The sequence below is a fragment of the Quercus suber genome, unplaced genomic scaffold (assembly GCF_002906115.3).
Source record: "Quercus suber isolate HL8 unplaced genomic scaffold, Cork oak 2.0 scaffold_506, whole genome shotgun sequence".
NCBI lineage: Eukaryota > Viridiplantae > Streptophyta > Magnoliopsida > Fagales > Fagaceae > Quercus > Quercus suber.
The window spans coordinates 194,734-222,080 of record NW_027069955.1 but is presented as its reverse complement, the minus strand read 5'-3'; the positions used below and the strand labels follow the sequence as shown (position 1 = coordinate 222,080).

Sequence of the window (27,347 nt, the reverse complement as noted above, 5' to 3'; positions counted from 1 at the left end):
AGGGGTTTTGAGTTATAACATGTGATGGTTAGTAAATCTAATTTTTTTCATTACCATTGGGTTTATTTGGAGTTAGTTGAAGTCCTAAATTTCTTGTCTTAGAGGATATTTTGATTTTGCTTTCATAGGTCTCTTAATGATGTAGTGTAAATTGTATGGAAGTTAGTCATAATGTTGGAGATGATATTAAATGGGATCAACTCTATAAATTGGAGTTTATATCTTGTGAATCGATTTGTTGAGAAACTTTGGAAGTGGGATATATTATTATTGATAAGGTTAAATACTAGGCTTGCCTAATTAAGTGCTCTTTTGGCAATTCCTAGATTGTAGCTAGATGATATTTCAAGCTCTATGCTTATTGTGATAGATTTACTTGATATTGTTTAGGTTCTAGCTAATCTCCTTGGAGCTTGGAAAATTAAGATTTTGAGGTTGTAAGGTAAGTAGCTTTTTGATAGGATTTTGAAAAATAACCATGTTGCATAAATGTTGTTTTTGAGTTAGACACGCTTTCGGAAACTACCTATGGAAACTATATTTTCCTAAAAACTATTGTGTCGTAACCTTAATATATATATATATATATGATTATATATGAAAATGCATCATATTTAATATTGGATTTGGAGAAATGCATGAATTGTTAATATGGAAAAATTAGCATATTTTATTTAATCTTTGATATGAAAACCATTGATTTTATGGTATAATAAAAAAATTTAAAGATGCTTATCTTGTCTTGTATTATTTGGGAAATTGATAGAAATCTCTTGACAAGAATGAAGTTGAAAACCTTACAAACTTTGTAGAAGTTAGATTATTTAAGGTTTTTTTAAAACTATTTGGATATAAACTATGTGTTTCAAAGTAATGTAACTTATGAGCTGTGCGGGTCGCAAATGAGGCCGATGGACCCAGCCTCACTTAGGCTCACAACTTATTTGTTTGTTGGGCTGAATTTCCTACTATGGGTCGTTCTCCAACTAAAGGCTCAATGAGATCACTTTTCTCCTCTTTAGCAATACACTACTTCCTCTTCCTCCCCTAAGACATTCTCTCTATTTGAATTTTCTACTCTCTATCTTCTCCCCCATTTTTTTCAACCAACCCTTCCATCTTATCCTTTCCTCCTATTTATAGTTCAAAGCTCAGACGTAGGTCATCAATGCTCTCATAGTTAGTGCGACAGAGGGTCCAGTAAGGTTTTCTATAAGTGGGAGGCCAAGTATGGGTGGCTTTGGGACTCAGTTTCCACCTCCGTTGGTAGCTCGGCAGAGTCGATGCGCGCTTAGTGCTACCGAGGGTCCAATCAGGGGGATGATAAGTGAGAATTTAAGCTTGGATGGCTTTGGGACTTGGTGCCCACCTCCGTTGATAGCTCGGCAGCGGCGCTTAGAGGGACTTCTCTGAACAAAACAAGGATGACGCGCCGTTCAGTGACCTTTCCCAACATGCTCGGTAAATCTCTGCCGAGCATAACTTTAGTAGTGAAGCTTGGGCCCCCAGACCGCGTTAGTAAGGACTGGGCTTTTGGGCAAATGAGAGTTTGGCCCAATTACTGTACACTTGAAGCGGAGATTAGGGACTGAGTGGGCCTAACTGTTTGGATGCCGCATATGAGCCTTATGTGATTTTAACACCATGTCATGTGTAATTTCCCGATGAACACCCGATTTGGTTTTCATAGTCTTTGTGACATCAGAATCAAATCCAAGTCAGTGCCCTTTCACTTTGGATGACGTGTTCTTCTCTGCTGCCCATGGGGGAAGAGGTTCCTTGATTGTGTATGGGTGAGGCTACTACTCATGATGCCAAGAGACCACATGCAAGAGAGATCCTATTTGACTCGCTCTCTCTGCTGGCCTTGGAAGAGAGAAAAACCTTGAGGGTATGGGTGAGGTTGCTGTCCATGGGGCCAAGAATCTACATATCAGAGATGACAATATCATGCCAGTTGTGAATGAGTGGATCCCTTAACCAGTCTATGTGGTAGTGTGGTATATTTGTAATAATTTACCTTATGTTAGATATTATGGTTTTGGAAATTATATTGTTGGTGCTCACAGATTATAGTATATAGTTTCAAAGTATTTACTTTGAGAAAATTTGTGTTTCATTATTAAATCATTCTTGTCATAGCATATTATTATTATTGAAAATGAAACTTGCATTTCCCCCACCCCCATTAATTATGTTACTTACTGAGCTCTGTCTCATCCCATTATTTTATAAACTTTTCAGACTAAGTAATAATCTTTTGAGATAGCTTTTTGGTGGCTAATAGTAATTAGACTAACTACTGATGGAGGCTGAATTTTTGTGATAAAGATATTAGATGATCTATATCTTAGAATAGACTTGACCCATTCTTTTGTATATTATAGTGGTTGTGACGTTATTCCCACTTATGGGACAAGCTAATGATATGTAATTATTTATTCAGACCTCTATTCTTTTGTGGCCAATGGTCCTTGTAATTATTGCTTAGAGTTCTGACTTACTTTGAGAGTATATTCAATGGAAATATTATGATAATTCTTGATGTTGGTACTTGATATGATTTATGTGAATTAAATTGTCAAAAAGGAAAAATCTACAGGTACTTGAGATGTTTTTCTCATGCTTTAGACCCTTTGGGGTTTGGGGCGTGACAATAAGGGTTTGTACGAGGAAAAGACAATGATGCATTGGCAGATGGTGGTGGTTGGTGGGTGAGGGAGAGAAGAACCATATAGTGAGAGAGTGGGATATGGGTTAGTCAAGTGAGAGAGGGAGGGGGGCGGGGGGGAGTTGGCTGTGTAAACAAGTAAAATGTTTTGCACTTGTTTTAAGGGTAAAAAATTATATTTATTTTAGGCTTGGTTTTACCGTTTGACTGTAAAACATTTTACATTTAACCATATTTTACACCAAAACAAACAATGTAAAATGTGTAAAATATTTACTTCAAAACAAATTGAGAGTTAATAACATGTTTGAATTAATTGTTTATATAATCAATGAATTACAAATATGAATTTGATATTATAAAAACCTAATTACATACTTACAAAATATATTCTCAAGTCTATTCATTATCTTTTGGAGAGAATACATAAGGGATATAATATTATATATAGTTAAATTAAGAATGCATGTTCACAAGTTTGTTCACCAACAAATTATTATATTTGAGCTTTGATTGTTTAATAATTAAGCTTGTGCTTAAGTTTAGCTTATTTGTTAAACAAACAAACATAAACAAGTTTAGTTGTTATAGCCTTCACTTTAAGGTTATGCTTAATTTGAATAACTTTGATTTTGCATTTTGTTAGTATTTACGTAAGTGCTAAACTTGTATTGGGGCTGGGTTTGATAACAAGAAAAAGATGTGGAAAAAAAAAAGTGCAAGAGGCAACATAGGTCCAGCTCATGTTGACTAGGAAGTCTGCGTGGAAAATGCGTTAGGAAAGAAGAGTAGAATTAATGGGTCCCAGCTCATGTTGACTAAAGTAAAAAAAAAAAAAAAAAAAAAAAGGGCAGGGAAGGGAAAGAAAAAATAAAATATTTCTTTTTGATGTATTTGGATAAAAGAAAGAAAGGATAGAAAAAAAAAAATGAGAATTCTGATAGAAAAAAAATATGAGAATTCTATTTTTCCTATGTTTGGTTTGCATAAGAAAGATATAAGAAAATTCATATATTAGAATACTTCCAAATTCTTAAAAATTTTAAAGATATATTAGTCATTTTATAATATAAAGTTGTAAAGCTCTGCTATCCCTTCCTCCTATTCCCGCCCAAATTCGGCTGATACCAAACCAGTGGGGTCTATAGAGAAAGTATCACTCTTCCTCGTCAACTTCTCTTTTCTCTTTGTACAACCAAACAGTAGAAATGTCGGGCCTTGTTTTTTTCCAAATATATTCTTTCCAAACACAGTGTAAGTTATTACACTCTAATGCAATAATAATGCAATACTAGAACACTTGAATGCTGAGAAAAAAAGAGTGAGAGACTTCAGGGACATGGCACCGTAGAGATCAAGAAGAGATGAAAACGTTGTTAGCTCTTGAAAATAGATAGGATGCTTTGATTTAACTCAGTCATACTGTATTATAAAACACTCAAAATACCTAACCCTAAAAATCTAAAACACCCAAGTTCTTGATTATGGATTCAGCATCAGTTACTGGTAATTGGTACGATTCACAAAAGCGTCGAGACTGGAACACCTTCTTACAGTACCTAGGGAAACAGGAGCCCCCTATAACTCTAGCCAGGTGCAATGAATACCACGTGCTCGACTTCTTGAGGTACTGGGACCAGTTCGAAAAAACCAAGGTCCATCTCACTGGGTGCCCATACTTCGGCAACCCGGAGCCACCAGGCCCATGTATTTGCCCACTAAGGCACTTGTGGGGTAGCCTTGAGGCGCTCATCGGACGGCTTGGATCGGCTTACATGGAGCACGGTGGACCGCCAGAATCGAACCCGTTTAGAGCCAGAGCTGTAAGTGATTATTTGAAGGAGGTCAGTGAACGCCAAGCGAGTAAAGGACAAGGAGGTAATGCTACTGGTACTGGTGCTGGTAGTGGTGGCGATGGAAGTGGTAGTGCTGCTCAATCAACATTTGACGGAGTATAGTTTTACTCATCTCTTCTTCTTTTTTAACCTTATTTCTTGTTTGATTTTCATTTCTGTTTTAGCTTTCGATTGTGATTATTATGAGTTATGTACATATTTTATATATTCGGCGATTCTCTTATTATTGGATCATCGACAGCATAAAGACTTCCTTTTGTTCACTCGCTTTCTTTGTACCGAACAACCATCTAACTCATTTGACATCAAACCCAATCCAAGAATGCCTAAGTTCATTGAGTCATGGATAGTCAATTAGATAGGATTGGGCGGAGCTAGAATGTGAAATTCTATAGAGGTTTTCATGATTGAGAATTGGAGTCAAATGAATTCACTTCTAGACCTTTTACACTCAAAAGTCTTAACTCTTTCCCTTGGTGATAAGGCCCCAGGGAAGCTTGAGGGAAGATTCTCATTTACGATAATCTCATTGAGCAAGGTTTCTCATTAGTTGGTTGGTGTTGCATGTGCCGGTATTAAGGAGAGATGGAGGAACATTTGTTGATCCATTGTGAAGTGACCTATGGTTTGTGGAGTGTAGAGCCTTTGGGATTCAATGGCTGTTACCAAGGAGAGTAGACGATCTTCTACTTCGTTGGAGAAATTGGTATGTGAAGCACTCATTGGATATTTGGAACTATGTCCTGTTATGTTTGATATGGTTATTGTGGAAAGAGTGAAATGGACGTATCTATATATTACTAAAAGCTGAAGCGTAGCATTTAATGTTGCTACGCTCCCATTGAGCCACGTCAACAGCCACGTCATTATCAATTTTTTTCCCATTTTTTTATACAATTTTTTAACATTCAAAATGAATTAAAAACTCTATTATATTACAATCAAAATATCATATTTAATTTATCTTCTTTTTAATTATTCTTATTTATTATTAAATTTTCAATTCCATTTTAACTCTTCATATCCCCACTACACTTTACCTTAACTTTCTTCAACCTTTCTCATTCCATTTCAACTTTTCATATCCCCACTAATCTCAATATTAATATTATTCTATCTTTTTATCTTTCTTTATTTTTGACTCTTCTTATTCTTATCCTCATGCTATAAAATTGTCATTCTCCCTTTTATTCCGTGCATAATTTCTATTTTTCCACACACAAAAGCCCCCCCCCCTCTCTCTCTCTCTCTCTCTCTCTCTCTATATATATATATATATATTCCTTCAATTTTTGGTATATAATATATATATATTTTTTTTTTTTAAATTTTAGTGTAACAGGTTGACCATCAAAACATACTGATGCAGTATTGAAAGCTCTACCAACATCGCAAAAATCAGTTTTAGATTACTAGAAGTCAGTTAGTTTGCCAAAATTGGAATTGACAGGTAATCCAGCTTGATACAATTTAGTTTTATATTTTATGTTGTTATCTTTTTTATTCTCATTGGTTGTTAAATGTTATATTAATTCATTATAAAGATAGTATATAAAAATATAATATTATTTTATTACATAGCATAACTAAAATAATATGGTGTTTATTGCTATACATTTCATTTTTATTATTTTATTCTCATCTTATTTTATTCAACATTTAAATTTAGCAACATCGTCCATATCATAATTATTTATATTTTGTCTCATTTTAAAAAAAAAATTAAACGTATAATATTTTATTCAATAAATAAAAATTGTTCTTATAAAGTCTTCCCATGAAATGTTACAATGCATCAATGGAAAAATGAAATACAAAACAAATATCAATTTAGAAACACTCAATTAAAAAAAGAAAAGAAAAGAATAAACAATTTTCTTATAAAGTATTCCCATAAAATGTTACAATGCATTAATAGAAAAAGAGAATACAAAACACATGCTATTTCAGAAACACTAAATTTATAATAATAATAATAATAATAATAATAATAATATCAAACCAAACAATATGCATATTTAGTACATTAGAATTATCATCAAATTTGGGAAAACATTAGGATGTTAACAAAGAGGGAGAGAAAGAGATTAGTAAAAGAAATCAAACGTCAATTAAATAAATTAATTAGTAACCGTTAATTGGAAAACAAAGAGAGACCGATGGCTAAAGGAGTAAAAAATTAATTAAAGATGACCTTACGAATGTTATTATAAACTTTACAATGCAAATAAATAAATCGTTAAATTCACTTAATTAAATCATATAATCAATAATTAAATAAAATCATACAAAATTTAAACTTGAAACTAATCAAACTCTAATCTAGAAAATCATATTTATTATCAAAACTAAAAGGAAAACGTTCTTCAGTAATAATAGAAATATATAAGAAATAAGGATGAAAATTTTCAATTTTTTTTTTTTCATATTTCATTTAACATTATTTATAAATAATAAAATATATAAAAAAAAATTCCTTAAATGCTTATATTCTTCACACACCATGACTTTTAAAATCTAATGAAAGGTTCTAAGAATTTAACTCTCATTTAATGCCTCTATTATGAAAATCAAAAGCCAATAAAATATAATAATAGTAAGAAACGTTATAAATGAGAACATGAAAAAACTAATTAGCCACTATTATAATGGAATAGATGTCTTTTTTTATGCATCTAAGAAAATGAAATGTATAGGGTTTACTTATTAAGGTATATGTAAAGATTCACGTTAAAAAAATATGTAAAGCTTTAAAAAAAAAAAAAAATATGTAAGGTTTTTATTAACTTAAAAGACAATGAAAAAACAATTTTTAATTACTACAACCGTCGCTACTCTATAAATCACATACAACACTATACTCAATATCCTAAGCAACATAGTTAGACCATTTTGGATATACACCACCATATTCAACTTATAAATTACAATCCAAATCAATCATACAATTACACAATCAAAGCATGAACATGTAACATGTATTACCTTCTGAATTATTGGTTAGAATTTTCACAATTATTGAAAGAGAATCTCCAAATTTAATTTTTAGAAAACATCAAGACAAGGTGAATTTTATTCTTTTTAACTTCCATAGAAGAAAAATATTACGCACATTATTTCAACCCTTATGGAAAAGAAGGTTTACATGTAGCATGCAAAACATGTTTAATTGACTTAGAGATGTAACTTATAAATTACAACCCAAATCAATCATACAATTACACAATCAAAGCATGAACATGTAACATGTATTACCTTCTGAATTATTGGTTGAAATTTTCACAATTATTGAAAGAGAATCTCCAAATTTAATTTTTAGAAAACATCAAGACAAGGTGAATTTTATTCTTTTTAACTTCCATAAAAAAAAAAATATTACGTATATTATTTCAACCCTTATGGAAAAGAAGGTTTACATGTAGCATGCAAAACATATTTCATTGACTTAGAGATGTAAAAATTAGTCAGCTAACTATGGTAGAATTAAGGTTTCAAATTTTAAATAAAACAATTCTACAATAATAAAAAATTATTTTGTGATAAATATGATTATGAAATGCATTACTTTTCATTAAATTAGTTCAAATTACAAAATAATAATAATAATGAGATCATCATAAAAAATAATCACGCGCAACGCGCGGGTCTGCGACTAGTTTATAACAATATGGAAAGATCAACAGCTCAGTTGGAAACATTTGCAGAACATTAAATAACCTCTTCTTTTTATAAATATCATTGCTTCATTAGTTTTTTATTTAAAAAAAAATAAAAAACCTTCAATATCTCATCAAGAACCCTAATTTACTACTGAATTCCTAAAGATCCTACATAAAAATTGGTATATGAGTTCATTCAAGCTTTTGTCCTGTGCCATTATTGACCATGTTAAACTGTCTGATGTTTGCATTTATATATATTTTCAATTGCACTTTGATCCAACTTCTAATATTATTTTTATTTTCAGTATGGGGAACATATTGGGAAATCTTTTATTAGGAAGAAACTTGTGCGGCAGAGACTGGAAAGAGTCTCAAAGGACAATGAACGTGTTACTGAGACTTTCCAAAAAGCCCTCCTAGAGCATCACAACCCAGACATATTGAAGAAACTAGATGATGCTGAAAATGCAAAGAGGGAACTAGAGCAGCAAGAGTACTTCGCTACAAAATTAGCTAATGAGGAACATGAGAAAGGTATTCCCTTCTGGAACACTTAACCTATTATTTTATTTGTCTAATGCATGATGTTGTGGCTTGTTTCTCTTAATATAGATTACATTCCTAAAAAGAAGGTTCTTCCTACATACGTTGCATCTTCTTATTGACTCATTTTATTCCTATTTACTTTGTTTCTTGTTATATTCATTCGAATTTGATTGCAATCTTTAAAAAAGGTCTTATCCACTATATAAGAAATTTTCTTATGTGGAGTTTGGGAGAGTTGGTAGGTAGGTAGCCTTCGTGCCTTACCCCAAATTTTAGAGAGACTAATACATGGACTCAAACCCGCAGCATATTGCTTGGGCGGGGGAATATAGATTTTCCAAATTTTTTTTATTTATCCCATGTCCATCTTGTGTTGTATTTGTATCCTACATAGGGTATTTGAACTTCATGGTAGGAAAGTTTATTGGCACTTTTTGGGCAATTGAGAATTTGTCACATCAAATTTAATTAATCTCAGTTAGATTGTTAGGCCGCTATTCACTAAACATGGACTCATGTTTGGAGTTCCAAAAAATGTTCATAATTCCCTTATTATTTTGGAAAGTTTTGAAGAAAGTCTCATGTTTGTGTTGAGAAATGCACAATAAAAGGCTTGTGAATCTGGAAAGTTGGTGCAGCAATTGTGAATTTGTGGTAGGCATCTGATGGCTTTGGCAAAATTTCAACACTCATGTTGTCTGTCTTAACATGAAATGTTTTCAGTTAGGAAAATTGCTTATATTGCGGTGTTTGGCTGTGAAACTGAAAATTGGAACATATTTCTGACATTTGGCTTGTATGAAAAATCATTATTTTTTCTACATCATTTCCTCTTCTATCAAACTTCCATACCAAGTGCTCAGCCAATCTCAACCAAGTATCAATTACAACTCAAGCATCCAATTGAATATCACAAATTTTGCCCACAGCTACACTGATAAAATTCACATAAATAATCATAATTACTCATAATTCACATAAATTATGCCAATACATATGCCATGAAAAAATTCTCAAAAATGTCACAAAATAGGGAATTAAATTGAGAGTTTGAGAGAGTGACGTAGGACAAATAGGGGAATTTGTCTACGTGTGGTTGGGGTGGGTTAAGATTAAGGAGGATTTATGGAAATAGGATCTAGAGTTGTTGCAGAAAGGGTTATGGGGTTGTGTTAGGAATTAAAAGGTGGCTTGATGAGTTATTTGATGGCCATTTGGAAGAAGAAAGTATTTGAGGATTTAGGGTTTTCATAGGTAAAAGAAAGGGCTTAATTTAGGGTTGTAAGTAAGAAGGAAATGGGTATTTTTTATGGTGTTTAGAGGCTATATGAACAGTATCCGTGAACTATACCATAAAAGGAGGACGAGGAAGAAAAAGGGAGAAAGAAACCAAATAGGCTGTTGTGCCTCCATGCTCAAAACATTCAATAATTTTATTAATCAATTCCATCTCTTTTGAATACAATGAGCACAAATAAATAAATAAATAAATAATATATATATATATATAAAGACAATTTCTTGCACTAATAGCATTAGGACTCCTATTAGGACTACTAATTTAATTAGTAAACTAAAACCTAATAAAATACTAACTTGGGCCGATGGCTGTAAACAAGCCTAATTGGTAATTGAACCTATAACTACAAGGTCATTGCTTGATTAATTTATTCTTTTCCCATATATGGTAAAACCATAATTAAAATTTTTTATCCCATCACAAATCTATAAATTTTTATTATGAATGGTTTGTTAATATTATCAATGCACTACAAATAACTATTTTATATCATATGAACCTATTTTTCACACTTAGACATTTCAATCTCAATTCTATGTGTATATTTTTAGACAAGTATAATTATTTATAATGATTATTTATACTTATTTATAAAAATATTATGATTATTTATAATTAAATCGGGCCTTATGTTTAGAGCCTAAACTTGAAGTTGAGCTTGGCTTGCTTGCTAAGCAAACAAACATAAACAAGCTTTTTCATGAGCCGGGCTCAAGTTGTTCATGAATAGTTTGATTCATTTACAACCCTACTTTGGGTCCAAAGAAAATAAATCTAAGATACTTAAGATCTTTTAGAAGATTCTAGACTCAACTAAATTACCCAAAATACCCTAAATTTGCAAGAATTGCAGAAATTACAGATTTGTTTCTAACTACAAAATTGACCATAGCTAATGAAATAAAGATCCAAATAAAAAACTATTATAACCCTAAAAGACTCAAACATTTAAAACCATATGACTTTTACTTCAATTGGACCCGCACGTGTACCCCATAAAATAATTCTTGAATAGCCAATTGGCAAATTTGTAAAATATCCATCTTCCATGGTTGCACCAAAAAGAGAGAGATGGATTGTTTTGGGTGGCAACAGCAGTGGGGTGCGTTGGGTTGATGGGTTGGTCATTGTAAGGGATGGGATTGGGTTAATGGGTTGGGAATGGAAAACAAAAAAAGTATTTTCAATGAAAGCATTTTCGAAAAAAAAAAAAAACTTTTTGAAATACGATCTGTATATAAAGTTTCAAAATCTATTTGCAAAAAATACAACATTACTTCTTTGACAAGCAATACCAATAACTTTTTGGCCTAGGAATAAAAACTTTTCTTACAAACCAAGAAAACTCAAATAGTCAACCAAGGCAAAATAAAATTTTGAGGCCATTTCCAACACTTGTTTATGAGAGAATGTTAAAATTTTTCTTTAAAAATTACCTATTTTTTGTTATTATGACAACCATCTGGTGGTTCGGTGGCGGTTTGGGATTTTTTCCAACATGCTAAGGTTGGTTCAGTTAACTATATTCTCCCTTCGCTCTTAGAAACAACTTGTGCACAATCCAAACATTGACCTTAGTCATCCTATATTTGGGGTTGGAACTGGCTTTATGAAAAATTAACTGCTAAGCATGTTGCTGGTGCATTTAGTTATCATCACTTAGTATTTTTCTTTGCATTGAGTTTATTTTCTTTGAAAATTAGAACTTTATGTGTCCTTTGGTGATTGGTCCTTTTCTTTGAAAAACAATTCTTTGAATTCTATTATCATATTTCTTTATAATTTTAAAATGGACAAAAAACTTAGCCTCCGTTTGGGAAGCGCATTTTTTTTTTTTTTTTTTTTGTGAATCCCATACACTGTTCACAAGACCCATAAACTACTATTTTTTTCAAAAAAAAACTTTAAAACTGGGTCCTACGGTACTATTTGCACATTTTAAAAATTATTTTGTTACAATGTTTTCAGTTTTCAGCAATAAGTGGTATCCAAACAAACCCTTAGTGTTCATTTGGAATGCACGTATTCCGTGCGTTCCTGCGTTTTGTTGAAAAATGGTGGGTCCCGTGCACTGTTCACGAGACCCACAAGTATGGAATTCAACAAATTTTCATTTAAAACTGGATTTCACGATACTATTCATATAATTAAAAATGAGATATGCTACGTCTATAGTATTTTTACAACAAATTACAAGTGCTTAGTTGTTATTGATTCAAATTTGAAACTAATATTAAGATTACTTTTTTGCCCTAACAATAACAATCAATAACAATCTGCCACTTAAGATTTATTGTAAAAGTGTTGTAAAAATATTGTGGACATATCATTTTTATTTTGCTACAGTATTTTTAGTTTTTAGTTTTCAACAATAAGGGTCTGTTTGGATACCGTTTATTGCTGAAAACTGAAAACACTGTAATAAAATATTTTTTAAATGTATGAATAGTACTGTAAGACCCAATTTTAAAGAAAAAATTGCTGAAAAAAGTACTTGTGAATCCCGTGAACAGAGCACGGGACCCACACAAAAACATAGCCGCGGATACAAACGCAATCGTGTTTGTATCCAAACTAATACTAAGCGGTACTCAAATAAAGCCTTAATCAACTAGTTTAGGAATACTGGATGATACTCACATGTACTTTATTCAATATAGATCTTTTGAATATTTTTTTTTTTACCTATTTTTTGGGTCATTTCTAAACAGAAAGTATAAGTTTACTTAGAAGCTTTTTTTTGCAGAAAAAAAAGCTGAAGATGAAGTAGCGTCAGAGCCTCATGGTATGGTGATTGATGTTAAAGAAGTTAAGATGACTAATTCAAGTGGACAAAAGAAATTTGAAATTGAAGAAATTGGGAATAAAGCTTCTTCACAATTAAGACAACCAGAGGGTATACAGGTTGAGAAAATGCAACTGCAAGCATCAAGTACTCTAAAACCTCAAGAAGTGGTGTTTGATGGTGAAGCAATTAAGATCCTTAAATCTAGTGAGATGGAACCAGAAGCAAGTGAGCAACATGGATTATTTCTCATGCAGGGTGGTTTAGGATTAACTAAGCCACCAAAGGATGAGGATTGGAAGAACGCCAAAGAGATTTACTTGATGGACAATGAGTTGTCTGATTTACCTGAGAATCCAAGGTGCCCCAATCTGTCAGCTCTGTTCCTTCCAAGAAACTACAAATTAAGAATGATTCCTCAGTCATTTTTTAATTTCATGCCAGCCCTTCAAATCCTGAACTTGTCCAGGACTGGTATCAAGTCTTTGCCTGATTCTCTTATAAGATTGGTAAGCCTCAAAAGATTGTTTCTAAATGATTGTCAACGTCTTATGATTTTGTCGCCAAAAGTTGGAGATCTCAAGCAACTTGAGGTTCTTGATCTTGAAGGGGCAAATATTATGGATTTGCCTAAGGAGATAAAGAATTTAACTAATCTGACGTGCTTGGAAGTTTCATTTTATGGATGTACGAGTAATGGTAGAAGAACCCTGCAATCAAATGCGGTGGTTCCTTGTGGGGTAATTTCCGCATTGTCTCAGTTAGAGGAGCTGAATATTGATGTAAATCCAGATGACAAGCGGTGGGATGCATGTGTGGAAGATATTGTTAATGAAGTATGTACCTTAAAGAGGTTGGAAACTCTTAAATTCTATTTTCCAAGGTTGGAACTTTTGAGTCACTTCCAGTGGAATAGCCCATCACTTTCTAATTTCAGACTTACTGTTGGTCACCATGTCAAGCGCATTATGTCTCGAGTCCCTCCTGATGCTGAGTTTGAGCTGGAACGATGGGAGAGATGCTTGAAATACATAAACGGTGTGGGTGTCCATAGGGGTATTAAGAATGTACTCCAACATGTGACCGCATTTTTCTTGGACAGGCATGCAACTATTAAGAAGCTATCTGATTTTGAAACTAGAAATATGAAGCAACTAAAATGCTGTGTCGTGGGGGAATGTAATGAGCTTCAAGTGATTGTAGATGCTGCAGATGCTTATGGGGAAGATGGTATAAGTGAAATAGTATCTGAATCATATGACGATGAAAGAACTGTTCTTGGATCACTGGAACACCTGTATATATATTATATGAAGAGTTTAAGGAGCATATGGGAGGGGCCAGTACAGCAAAATTCTTTATTTCTTCTTAAGTCCTTGACATTGAGCACATGTCCCCAATTGACCACTATTTTCACGCAAGGGTTGCTTGATAACCTATGCAATTTAGGAGAGCTTAAAGTGGAATACTGCCACTCCATCAAAAGCATTATAAGCTGCGAAATCTCTGCTGAGCATGGTACCTCTTATTTTCTCCCAAATTTGAAGAAGATTTCTCTTCATTGCGTGCCTGGATTAGTTAGCATCTCTAATGGTTTACACATTGCACGGAAGTTAGAATGGTTGAGTTTTTATAATTGTCCAAATCTTAAGAATCCATTAATTGATGAAGTATCTAGTCAAGATTTGAAAAAGATAAAGGGCGAGAGGCGTTGGTGGGAAGCATTAGAGTGGAGCAATGGTCGTCCAGGTTATTTGGATGAAATTTTTGTTCCAATTGAAGCAAGGGATTTCTGAGCACTTTTAATGTTCCCTAATCAAAATTAGTCTGTGCATTTTCTTATGGAAGCTCATTGGTTCTTTGTCAATGACTGTATAATTGTGAGCTGAGGCATCCTTGGACCACTTTCTGTTTGCTGTGTTTATACTCTTGCAGCTGCTTTGGCGGTCAGACACTATATTGAATAAAGTCCCTCTAGCCCGATGTATCTTTCTCATGCAATTTATGAAAAATGTGGTGTGTTTAGGTTTCTGATCCACTAAACACAATGCTAATGAAATCCAAGTTCTTGAATATGTGTGAAAATATTTCCTGGAATCCTACAAAGTACAGACTGTGAAGTCTACTAATGTAGGCCATTTGTGTTGGTATTCTATCTGTGATTGTGAGTTTTTTTTTTTTTTTTGGGAGCCAGAATTCTATTTTGGTTGCATAGCCAAAAGGCCCAAAACTATTGTACGTACAAAGTAATGACCTATGTTACTGGTATGTTAGTTTCACCAAAAAAATTTCTTATCAACCAGGTTCACTTTGCTCCTAGTTTCTTGGATGTCACTAGGCCTTAAGATTTGTAACGGAATACATATACCACTAACATAGGTACCTTGACCTTGGAGTTGGAATAGTCACTATGCGGATATTATCCTTGAGTTCACCTCAAATAATTATTTTAAACAAAAAGTAAAGGAAATTAAAATCATCACGTTTAGTATATGCGTAGTCTTTCTAACACAAATCATAATTAGTGAAACACACTTTGATGCTTATTATTTCTAACCCCCTAACTACTCCGTCAAATTCTCATGCTTAGTTAAACATCCCTCCTCTTACTAATTGTTACTGTTAGAAAAAGTTTATTTGCCATTAGCTAATTTTACATTTTTGAACGTTTTCTCGAACTAATTGATATCAGTTCCTGAAAACAATTTGTNCAATGCTAATGAAATCCAAGTTCTTGAATATGTGTGAAAATATTTCCTGGAATCCTACAAAGTACAGACTGTGAAGTCTACTAATGTAGGCCATTTGTGTTGGTATTCTATCTGTGATTGTGAGTTTTTTTTTTTTTTTTGGGAGCCAGAATTCTATTTTGGTTGCATAGCCAAAAGGCCCAAAACTATTGTACGTACAAAGTAATGACCTATGTTACTGGTATGTTAGTTTCACCAAAAAAATTTCTTATCAACCAGGTTCACTTTGCTCCTAGTTTCTTGGATGTCACTAGGCCTTAAGATTTGTAACGGAATACATATACCACTAACATAGGTACCTTGACCTTGGAGTTGGAATAGTCACTATGCGGATATTATCCTTGAGTTCACCTCAAATAATTATTTTAAACAAAAAGTAAAGGAAATTAAAATCATCACGTTTAGTATATGCGTAGTCTTTCTAACACAAATCATAATTAGTGAAACACACTTTGATGCTTATTATTTCTAACCCCCTAACTACTCCGTCAAATTCTCATGCTTAGTTAAACATCCCTCCTCTTACTAATTGTTACTGTTAGAAAAAGTTTATTTGCCATTAGCTAATTTTACATTTTTGAACGTTTTCTCGAACTAATTGATATCAGTTCCTGAAAACAATTTGTTGTTCTTGTTGAACACATATTTGACTCTATGGGGCCACATTATACCTGACAACCACTGCTTTCCCTTTTGGTGTATAAACTCCCAAATAGAGGCATAAGAGGCCATTTCAAACATTTGAAAAAGAAAGACCGATATAATGTTCTTTTTAAATAATCGTCTTGTCTTCAGGATGTTATGCAAGGACACCCTATATTGCTAAAAAGAGCACTTACATTGCATAGATTAGGCATACAGGCATTCCACCACATTTTAGTGGAAGGGCGGGTTATTTGTTTACAGCCATTAGTTTGTAAAGGGATTCAATGCAGATTTGAGAAAAGCTAATTTTACATTGGTTTGTCATAGACTTCTATTGTCATTTTTATACACTATATATTATATAATAAATAAAAGTTGGATAAGCCATAGTTACTCCAAATGACTTAACGTATTGTATTACACGTTGTATAATGAATTTTTATCATGTGTCTCATTAATTATTGAAATAGTTTATTTTATATGAGACTATATTACAAACTCCAAAAAAAAGCCTATATTACTATATCAAGTAGCTTATTAATTGTTAAAATAGTTTATTTGAGATAAAACTCTAATACTAAGTTTTGAGAAATATAAAATATTATTCCAACTAAAATTCTATACAAAAAGTTTTAAGAAATTCAAAATAAATTTTTTACATCATATATTATAATTGTGTACTTTAATTTAATATAATAAAAAGTACATTCTTTATCCTACGTATTGTTTGTGCTTGCTTCAAAGGTTAGGTTCTTACAGGTTACTTGCTGGTCACAAGAAGTACCACTTCTCATCCAACTTGCATGTATTAAGCATGCCGCAAATGTTAACGAAAAGCCACAAGATTGAATTACCTGAGATGTCCATGTTCATAAGAAGTTGTGGAGTTAATCTAAAAGTTAAAGCGTATCATTTATTATTGCAATGCTCCTATTAAGTCACATCAGCGACCATGTCAACTACCTATTTCTCATTTTTCTCCACTATTTCCATCCATAATTTCTCTTTTACCTTTTCATCTCTCCACTACTCTCAACCTTCATGTCACTCTTCATCCATCCCTTCCTCTTTCTTTTATTTTGGCTCTTCTTATTCACATTCTATTAATATAAATATGACATTCTCTCTCCCATTATATACATCTTTTCTCACATGAAAAAGGTTTGTGTGAATTTTTTACTTTTTGTATCTCTACTTTAGATTGATGAATTTATGTGTTCTTTAGAATTTTATTTTGGGTTAATGTAATTTGGCTTTGTGTTTTTAAGTTTTTTTTTTTTTTTCTTTTCTATGACTATTAAATGTTATTCTATTGCATATAAAGATAGTTTATAAGAATATAATGTTATTCTATTAGATAGCATGGTTTGGATAATTTGGTGTTTGACTTATGAATATATTTTTTTATTTTGATACTTCTTCTCATTTTAATTTCTATTTCTCTCCCGAAATAGGTGATTATTCTCTCTCTCTCTCTCTCTCTCTCTCTCTCTCTCTCTCTCTCTCTCTCTCTCTCTCTCTCTCTCTCTATATATATATATATATATAGTATTCCTTTTTCAACTTTAGTTTAGCTTGATGAATCATTGTATTTTTTTTTTATAATACTATTTTGGGTTAATCCCCCCCCCAGAATCCCCCCTAGTTGATTTGTTCTTCCCTTTATATAGTCCTCCTCCTACGATCCCTTTCTTCAACTTGTTGATCATTAATGCCCTCCTCTGACAACCCATCCTATCCACCACTTTACCAAACCTCCTGTGAGTTGCAGTAACTGAGGCAGCACTACTCAGGGGTCATTTCTTCATTAATGCAGCTAGAACGTCGATTGTGGGCATTTAATGTGGAGGTGACAGTTCATCTTGATCTTGCTCCCTCACCATGCTTCCATGGCTGACGTGTTGTACTTGTTCTCTCTCTTTAGATTCCCTAGAAGGTTGCCTTTGGTGGCCCGTTACTTCCCTTTCCCATGGTCTTGGTTGGCCGAGGACATGGTTGTCCTCGGCAAGGTTCTTGAGCAATTTGAACTTTCACACTACGTTCTCAGGCGTTTCTTCCTCCTCGGCATGAGCCTTGGGCTTGGTATAAAGTGGGCCAGGGTTACCAAATTCTCTGACCCCACAATAGCCCCTCAAAATCCTGCTGCCCAGTTCCTCAGACGGGGAGAAGGATTTTGATGTCCTCGGGCCTTTACCGTGGCTTGTCCAGTCTAATCCTAAGTCAGCGCTTAGAGTTGTCCAATGCACATTTCTAGCGCTTCGATATGCGGTATGCACTTGTATTAAATTTTGGCGGCTCCATACTCCCTACGTTCAATGATGTGATGGTAATCCAACGGTGGGGATCTTTCGCCATTATGGGCGGGAAGCCTTGCACAGTTGTCTTTGGTGAGGGGGTACATACTCACTTGAGCCGATTCGCCTCTCCACTTTTTCATTCAAGAGTTCTCGTGCACACACCTCGAATCCGATCAAGTCTTCGACTCAACTCACGTCTCTTCGCAGCCTAAAAAAACCCATTCTGAGTGCCCTCCCTCATTTCTGTAAGTTCTCTTTTTACCCTATCTTGTGCTTTTCCTTTTCTAACTTTCTTCTTCCTCTATCTCTCTCCTCCTTTTGCTTTACCTGAGTCTCTTGGCCGTTCTTCCAGATGGGTAGATTTAAGAAGTTAGTTGAGTCTGAGGAGGCGATGGAGGAATTCATCGCCACTCATAGGATACCTAGTAATATGGGTTAAAGGTACTGCGAGGAAGGGGATTGGTATATAAGGAGGGAAGTTGGTGAGGTAGTGATTCCCATAATCGCCTTCCTTGAAGGTAGTATGAGGATCCATATGGGGCCAGTGATGAGGGGCTACCTTAGGCATTTTCGATTAGCCCCTACCCAATGCGCCACTAACGTGTTCAGGATCCTGGGTTGCATGGATGCCTTGTAAGAAAAGATGGGGATGAGGTTAACCCATCATGACATGAATTGGTGCTACAACCTCCAACACCTAACAGGTAAGTCCTACTACATGAAAACGAGGGATGATAGAGTTAGACTTATCTAGTGTCTCCTCGAGTCTAGCAAGGGATTGAATAAGGATTTTCTCATTGTGTCGGGGGAATGACACGACGGCCTTTACTACCCGACCGTAGAGGGGGAGCCAGGTAGGGTACTCGGAATATGGGAAGGTTGATCTGCTATGTTTTCATAGTTCGCACTGCTTGGTTGTTAACAAGAACTAGCTTTTTCTGTTGTAGATCCACACGCCTTTGAATGGCACTTCCATTTGGTTAACAAGGCGGACTTAGAAACTGTACTCAGGGTAGAGGTCTTTGTGAATGAGGCTGATAACCAGATTAGGGCCGCTCACAAGATTCTCAAGTACAAGCCAATCCAAAAGTCTTTCTCGGCTCCCAGATAGGTGATCAGAGCCAAGGACTCGAGGCTTCGCCAAATCATTGTGGTGGAGCGCGGGTTCTCGTTTTCTGAAGGATCTTCCATCACAGAGGGCATCCCGTTGGCAGCCTCTTCCTTGTCCCACAAAGCCGCGGAGGCCGAGGGAGAAATTTTAGAGAAAGAGGAAGAAGTAGTTGATCTGAGTCCGTTTGAGGACGAATTTGGTGCATTCGACCAAGTCCATCTATTCGAGGATCCCTCTGGTGACTTGGGTGACCCTCATTTATCTGAAGCAGACCTTCTGTCATCGAGGACTGGTACTCAGGCCGAGATGGGTTTCAAGAGACAACCTTAAGAGGTAAATAGCGAGCAAAGAAAAGAAAGTCAACGGAATTGTACCGTAACATAAGCAATAAGGCTTGTAAGTCTTAACCCAATGTAGCAATAAGTCAATAACAAAGAAAAAGTCTTTTGCCACGAAACTTGGGAGGCTAGCCAGCCACAAAATATTGTGTCGCAAATTGCTATACACAATCAAATGACACAGAATTAATAGTTATGACCAAGTGAGAGGCTTGTGTGATAAAAGCACTATTTTTCTACCAAATATTAAAAGTAGTTTATCAGGAACAGAATCAGGATTCAAACTTAGGGGGATCAAAGTTATTTGTTCAAAATTTTAAAAATTAGAAATATCAATACTAGATGTTGACAGCAATACATTATTAGCATTAATTTTTTAATTATTTGTATTTTTTATTTTGAAAAAAAAAATCACAAATGACAATTTATAATCAAGATTTTTGTAAGTCAATTGGCACGTCCTAATACTTTCAAGATCTGAACAAGATTAGTCTGATTCTTTATTCTATCGATATTATAAATTAAAAAAAAAAAATTATCTACTCTTTTCACATACTTCTATAACTAATAACTTCATAATGCTATATGTATGGTTAAAAGATTCTTAAAAAAAAATAAATAAATACAAAAAACTATAGTTAAAAGTTCAAATCTATCTCAAGCATTATATTAATAAAACAGCCAAAATAATGGTTAATAATATCATGCATTGATATTCAGCATAAAAAAGGGTAAGACAATCATTGGTGTCTTGGTAAGGTTGAGAATTTTTCCTTTGACAAATTGCAAGTTTGAAAAAATAGTAAAGAAAAAATATTAAAAGGGATCTATTAAACAATCATATGATAATGGACGGTAACTTTGAGTCTTTAACTAAGTAAATAATAAAGCTTTTCCCATCATTACATTAATTTAGTTAAGTCACAAATGCATGCCAAGTGTGTCCCAAAGTTAATAAAACATTAAAAATAAAAATAAAAATTCTACCATTCCAAAAATAGATAATTTTTTTTTCCACTGATGAGTTAAAAACACTAACTGATCCAAGTTGTTGGTGATTAACTAGTGCATGGATGAAGCGATCAACAATATAAGAGTTGTCTTTGTGTCTATGTGGTGGAGTCATTTGCGAGAGGCATAGAGCTCTCAAATGAGAGGGAGAAATTAGGTAAAAGTTATTGGGTTTTTGTGATTTTTTTTGCTAGGATTTGTAATTGATTTGTTGTTATTATTTTTGTGTTAGACCATATTTATGATTTGTCCAAAGATTTTTCTTATTATCTAGGTATGTGTTTTTTTTTTTTTTAAATTATTTTTCTTGTTATCTATTTTTAGATTTTATTTTTTTCAAAGGCTGGGGGGGGGGGGGGGGCATGGCCCCCCTCAACCCTAAGGCAATGCTATCCTTGCCCATAGAAAAAACGCCAAACACAAACTCTTTCATTTTTCAATGCAATCCAAACTCAACCTAAGCCTGCGTTTGTGAAGCGTTGGTATGAAAATTTTGTGCATTTTGCTGAAAAAATGGTGGATCCCATGGCATTGTTCATGAACCACCAAACTCAGCAAAATGCAGATTTCTAAGTAAATTTAGGTCTCACAGCACTATTTACACCTTTAAAACTTATTTTGCTACAGTGTTTTCAGCAATAAGTTTTCAATTTTCAACAAATAAGCAGTATATTTAGGTCTCACAGCACTATTCACACCTTTAAAACTTATTTTACTACAGTGTTTTCAGCAATAAGTTTTCAATTTTCAACAAATAAACAATATCCAAACAGAGCCTAAATGATTTGAAATCATGGGTTCAACCTAGTTGTAAATTTGTAATTTGTAAAGTAAAACATGTGAAGTACACATATATTTTTACCCCAAATAAAAAATAAATAAATAAAGTACAATGTATTTACTAAGTTTTAGCCAATTAATAAATACAAAAAGACAACCTGTAAAATTGAGTAAGCTCTTTGCTATGGTGTACGTTATGAATCCCTATCGTTTGTATCATTTTTTAATTGTTAAATTGTATAAATATTTTGAATTCCTTTAAAGCATTCGTTTTAAAAAATTTAGCATTTAGCATCTTAAAAAGTCACTTTATAACATTTAACATCTCACTTTATAATACACACAACATCAAAATTTCTATTTTTTTTTTTTTACAACTTCATTTAAATATTATTTCTTTATTATTATTTTTTTTTTTTTCATCCTCTCTCCCTCTTGGTCTCACTATCTCTCTCCCTCTCTATCACTCTTTCCTTCTCAACCCAATAATCCTACCCACCGCTAGCCACCAACCACCATAATTCCAACGACCACCAAAATACCAAAACCCAATCACACCTAACAGCCACCACAATGCCAATATCCACCATGTCCACACCGTTCAGAGACCCACGCCAAACTCCTAGCCGATGACCCACGCCGATCTCCCCTCAACACTGATGCCCATGCCGATTAGAGACGCACGAACCCACCAAGTCACAAAATCAAATCACCCCATTGAAATCAAACCATAGAACCCACCAAAATCATATCACACTTGCCAAAATAAAATCCCAAAATCAGCCACACTTGCCAAACCCCCATTGCCCAAACCCACGAAATTAACCCAAACTCACACTTGTCAAACAGCTGAACCATGAAATCAACCCAAACCCATGAAATCACGAACAAGGACAATCCACCACCACTCACAAAATCAACTCGACTCACAAAGAAAGATCAACAATCAAAGAAAGAGATGGAGAGTCAGAAAGAAAGAGAAAGAGGAGACACAGATTGCCAGACCACAACCATAGCCAGACCACCAAGAACAAACAAAGGCACGGGAGAGAGAAGAGAGAAGAGAGAAGTGAGGTAGGAAAGAGAAGAGAGAAGGGAGAAAAGAGAGAGTTGGTGAGAATATATATATATATATATTGTTTTTTTTTTTTTTACAATCTAACTACAGTGAGTTGTTATCAATAACAGCTCACTGTAACTAAGTGCTAAAATATTTAGTATTTAGCATCTTATTGTAGGTATGTTTTTATAATTTGAGGTGTTAAAAATGCTAAAAAAAAATAGCATTTAGCATTTTTAACACCATTAATGAGAATGCTCTTAGGCTTTATGCCTTTATCCTAAAAAATCCATTATGATGGGAGCATTTACGCTAAGAGTCTTATAATTCAACAGGTCACCATGGTCTAATCCCTCTTCCACCACTATTTTTTTTTAATGGATAGATGAAGATGATTATTTAAAATTGAAAAAAAACAAAAAAAAAACAAAAAAAAAAAAAACAAACAAACAAACAAACAAACAAAAAAACAAAACAAAACAAAAAAACCTAACAAACAAACAAACAAGTATATAATGGGAAAGAGCTTATTCAACAAAACAATGATTCTCTTTAATTTAGGTAGAGAAATCATCAATGCCTAAAGGATGTTTAGCTAAAAGATGGCCAAGTCTGTAACCTTGTCTACATGTAAAAATTCAACTCTATGAAAATCATGAGTAGAAGACATCAAACCAGATACAATGGTGCAAATGAAAGAGGTAGGAAACGCTCACTCAAATCCTAGAGGATGATCAAGGAGTCGCCTTGAATAATAAAATCTCTAAGTCCCACATCGTGAGTGAAAAGGAGGTCAGCCTCAAAAGCTTTTGCCTCTTGAACCTATAGTATCCATAGGATCTTTAATCTTTTTGCTTAAAGTTACTACCACACTTCTTCTATCACCCCTGGTAAAATAACCAACACCTTCACCATTGTATATTATGGCATTGTACTACTATTACTTTGACATATATAAGTATAATATTGTATGTATTTTTTACAAGAATATTGTATGTAATTGAACATGTTATTTTATTTCTTTTTATCAACTTCATTTTGTTAAATTCTAAAAACATAGCGCTATAAGTTGTAACTTTACGCTCTATTTGTTTCAAAGTAAACCATTTTACATATAAATTTTTTTAGTAAAAAATTTTCATTTTAGAGTGTTTGGTTGCAAACTTGAAAATATCATGGAAATAATTTTAAGTGTTTTTTTTGCGGTAAAATAATTTTTTTTTCCTAGTTCTCAAAACCCACCAAATTCAAGCACTGATGCACAAACCACCACCCACCACCCAAAATCCAAATTGGGAAGGAAAAAAAAAACCACCAAAACCACCACCAACCATTCAAGAAATAGCCACCCAAAACCAACCACTAACAACCCAAAAATCAAATTCAAAAAGCCAAAAAAAAAAAAAAAAACCCAAACCAAACCAGAACCGAAAACCCATGAACACAACCTAATCTGAAAATCTAAAAACCCAACAAACTAAACGGCAACAAGATTGGAGCAGCCACTAAAACCCCATGATCGTTGCTCGTCAATCGAATCCTAAAGGATTGTACGAGAGAGAAAAGAAGAGGGAGGATAGGGGTTTGTATGAGGGAAAGACCATGATGCATTGGTAGGTGGTGGTGGTCAATGGGTGAGGGAGAGAAGAACCAAAGTGAGAGAGTGGGCGATGGTTAGTCAAGTGAGAGAGGGAGCAGGGCAAGAGTTGGTTGTGTAAATAAGTAAAATGTTTTGTGCTTGTTTTAAGGGTAAAACATTTTATTTATTTTAGGCTTGGTTTTACCGTTTGACTGGAAAACATATTACATTTAACCATATTTTACACCTAAAAAAAAAAAAAAACACTGTAAAATGTGTAAAATATTTACTTCATAACAAACGGGGAGTTAATAACATGTTTGAATTAATTGTTTATATTATCAATGAATTACAAATATGAATTTGATATTATATAAACCTAATTATATACTTACAAAATATATTCTCAAGTCTATTTCATTATTTTTGGAGAGAATACATAAATTATATAATATTATATATAGTTAAATTGAGAATGCATGTTCACAAATTTGTTCACCAACAAATTATTATATTTGAGCTTTGATTGTTTAATAATTGAGCTTGTACTTAAGTTTAGCTTATTTGTTAAACAAACAAACATAAACAAGTTTAGTTGTTATAGCCTTCACTTTAAGGTTATGCTTAATTTGAATAACTTTGATTTTGCATTTTGTTAGTATTTACTTAAGTGCTAAACTTGTACTGGGGTTGGATTTGATAACAAGAAAAAAATGTGGAAAAAAAGTTCAAAAGGCATCATTGGTCCAGCTCATGTTGACTAGGAAGTTTGCGGGGAAAATGTGGTTGGGAAAGAAGAGGAGAATTAATGGGTCCTATCTCATGTTGACTAAAGGTCTGTGTGGAAAATGTTGGGATTGACATCAAGTTACCTAATACTATGTTTGGTTCTAGCTAGGAAAAGGGAAGAGAAAGGAAAAAAAGGCAGGAGGGGAATGAAAGATTCATATATTAGAACACTTACAAATTCTTATATTAGACCACTTAAAAATTTTAAAAAATGTTAAAGACATGTTAGTCATTTTTTAATATAAACAAGCAAAGCTCAAGAAATTAGTGCTATCCCTTCCTCCCATTCCCACCCAAATTGGGCTGATACCAAAACATTGAACAAAGTTTATCTCCAAACTAGTTTAGGGAGCAACTTTTCAAACTTCTCATATATCTTTTTTTTTTTTTGTGAATTTTGAAAATCTAACCATTGAACTTCATGTTTCTTAGGTTTTTAACATGCATATCAAATTTCGTTTAAATCGAATGTTATTTACTATTCGGTTAATAAACTTATTTTTTATACATAATTTTATATCATAAAAATTTGAAAATCTAACATTTGTTCAATGACATAGCAATTGATTTTTGATTTTCTTGAAATTTTATAAGCATGAAAGATATAATAAGAACATGTTATTCAATGGTTAGATTTTCAAAATTCACACTCAATATAAAAATATATAAGAAGTTTGTAAAATTTTTCTCTAAACTAGTTTGGAGAGAAACTTTGTTCCAAAACATTGGGCTCCATGGTATCACTCCTCCTCATCAACTTCTCTTTTCTCTTTGTACAACCAAACAGTTTTAAAATGACGGGCCTTCCTTGTTTTTTTCCTAATATTTTCTTTCCAAACACAGTGTAAGTTATTACACTTTAATTAATGCAATAATAATGCAACACTAGAACACTTTAATGCAATAACTGAAAAAAAAAAAGAGTGAGAGACTTCAGGGCAGAGAGTAATGGTGTTTCTCTTCTAGAGAGAGACAGCAACAGAAACAGGAATTGAGGTTTCTATGCACCGTAGAGATCAAGAAGAGATGAAACCGTTGTTAGCTCTTGAAAATAGCTATGATGCTTTGATTTAACTCAGTCATACTGTTGGGTGCACTGCACCATGGTCCAGCCCACACTTTGTCTTAGCTCATTAAATGAGCTTGTTGAAAAATGGCCAAGAAGTTAGCAAAGCAAATTGAACTTGCTGGAGAAGCTTTCCAACTAGAAGAATTGAAACATCTTTATGTACAAAAGTCAAGACAAATTGGCTTGCATTTATTGTGACTTGATGTGAAGAGTGTGGAAGAAAGAAAAGAAGAAAAATGTGAAGAAATAAAAGGGAAGGTCATTCGGCCATTTGGGTAAAGTGAAAAAAAGAGTGAAGTCTCAGAGTCTGAGGACTGGTGCAGTCTTGAAGAACTGCGTGAGTGATAGGAAGCAAAAAGAAGAGAAAAATAAAGAGGGTAAGAGAAAAAATACAGTAAAAAAGAGAACAGTAACTGAAAAGTAAAAGTAAGTTTTTCATTACTTAAGTTGTATTTTTGAATATTATAATATCTATTTAATATAGTACAATTATTTAGAATTTATCCCATAGTTTGTCTCTTAAAAAAAAAAGATTTTCACATAAATCTTGTGTGGCTGTAAATCTTCTGATTCTTGTGTGACGGTAGTTCACTGTAGTGCTGAAATTTATTCACAGCTATATAAAAAATTTTCCAACAAGCATACTGTATTATGTATCACCCAAAATACCTAATTCCAAAAAGCTAAAACACCCAAGTTCTTGATTTTGGATTCAGCATCAGTTGCCGATAAATCCGATCCATTAGAAACAACCCCAGCTGTTCCGAGCTTATCACCTGCTTCACTGGATTGGTACGATTCACAAAGGCGTCGAGACTGGAACACCTTCTTACAGTACCTAGGGAAACAGGAGCCCCCTATAACTCTAGTCAGGTGCAATGAATACCTCGTGCTCGACTTCTTGAGGTACTGGGACCAGTTCGAAAAAACCAAGGTCCATCTCACTGGGTGCCCATACTTCGGCAACCCGGAGCCACCAAGCCCATGTACCTGCCCACTAAGGCATGCGTGGGGTAGCCTTGAGGCGCTCATCGGACGGCTCGGATCGGCTTACGTGGAGCACGGTGGACCGCCAGAATCCAACCCGTTTAGAGCCAG

The 27,347-nt window shown here is 33.8% G+C and overlaps 1 protein-coding gene across 1 annotated transcript; it reads left to right on the top strand.

Annotated features, from left to right (window-relative positions):
* Window positions 1-4,155: 4,155 nt before the first annotated feature.
* On the top strand, window positions 4,156-14,973 carry LOC112015519 (disease resistance protein At4g27190-like). Its single transcript, XM_065763423.1, has 4 exons — window positions 4,156-4,623; window positions 5,168-5,233; window positions 8,495-8,723; window positions 12,782-14,973. The coding sequence occupies exons 1-4, from the start codon at window positions 4,156-4,158 to the stop codon at window positions 14,614-14,616; spliced, it is 2,598 nt and encodes an 865-aa protein (XP_065619495.1). The 3' UTR covers window positions 14,617-14,973.
* Window positions 14,974-27,347: the final 12,374 nt, after the last annotated feature.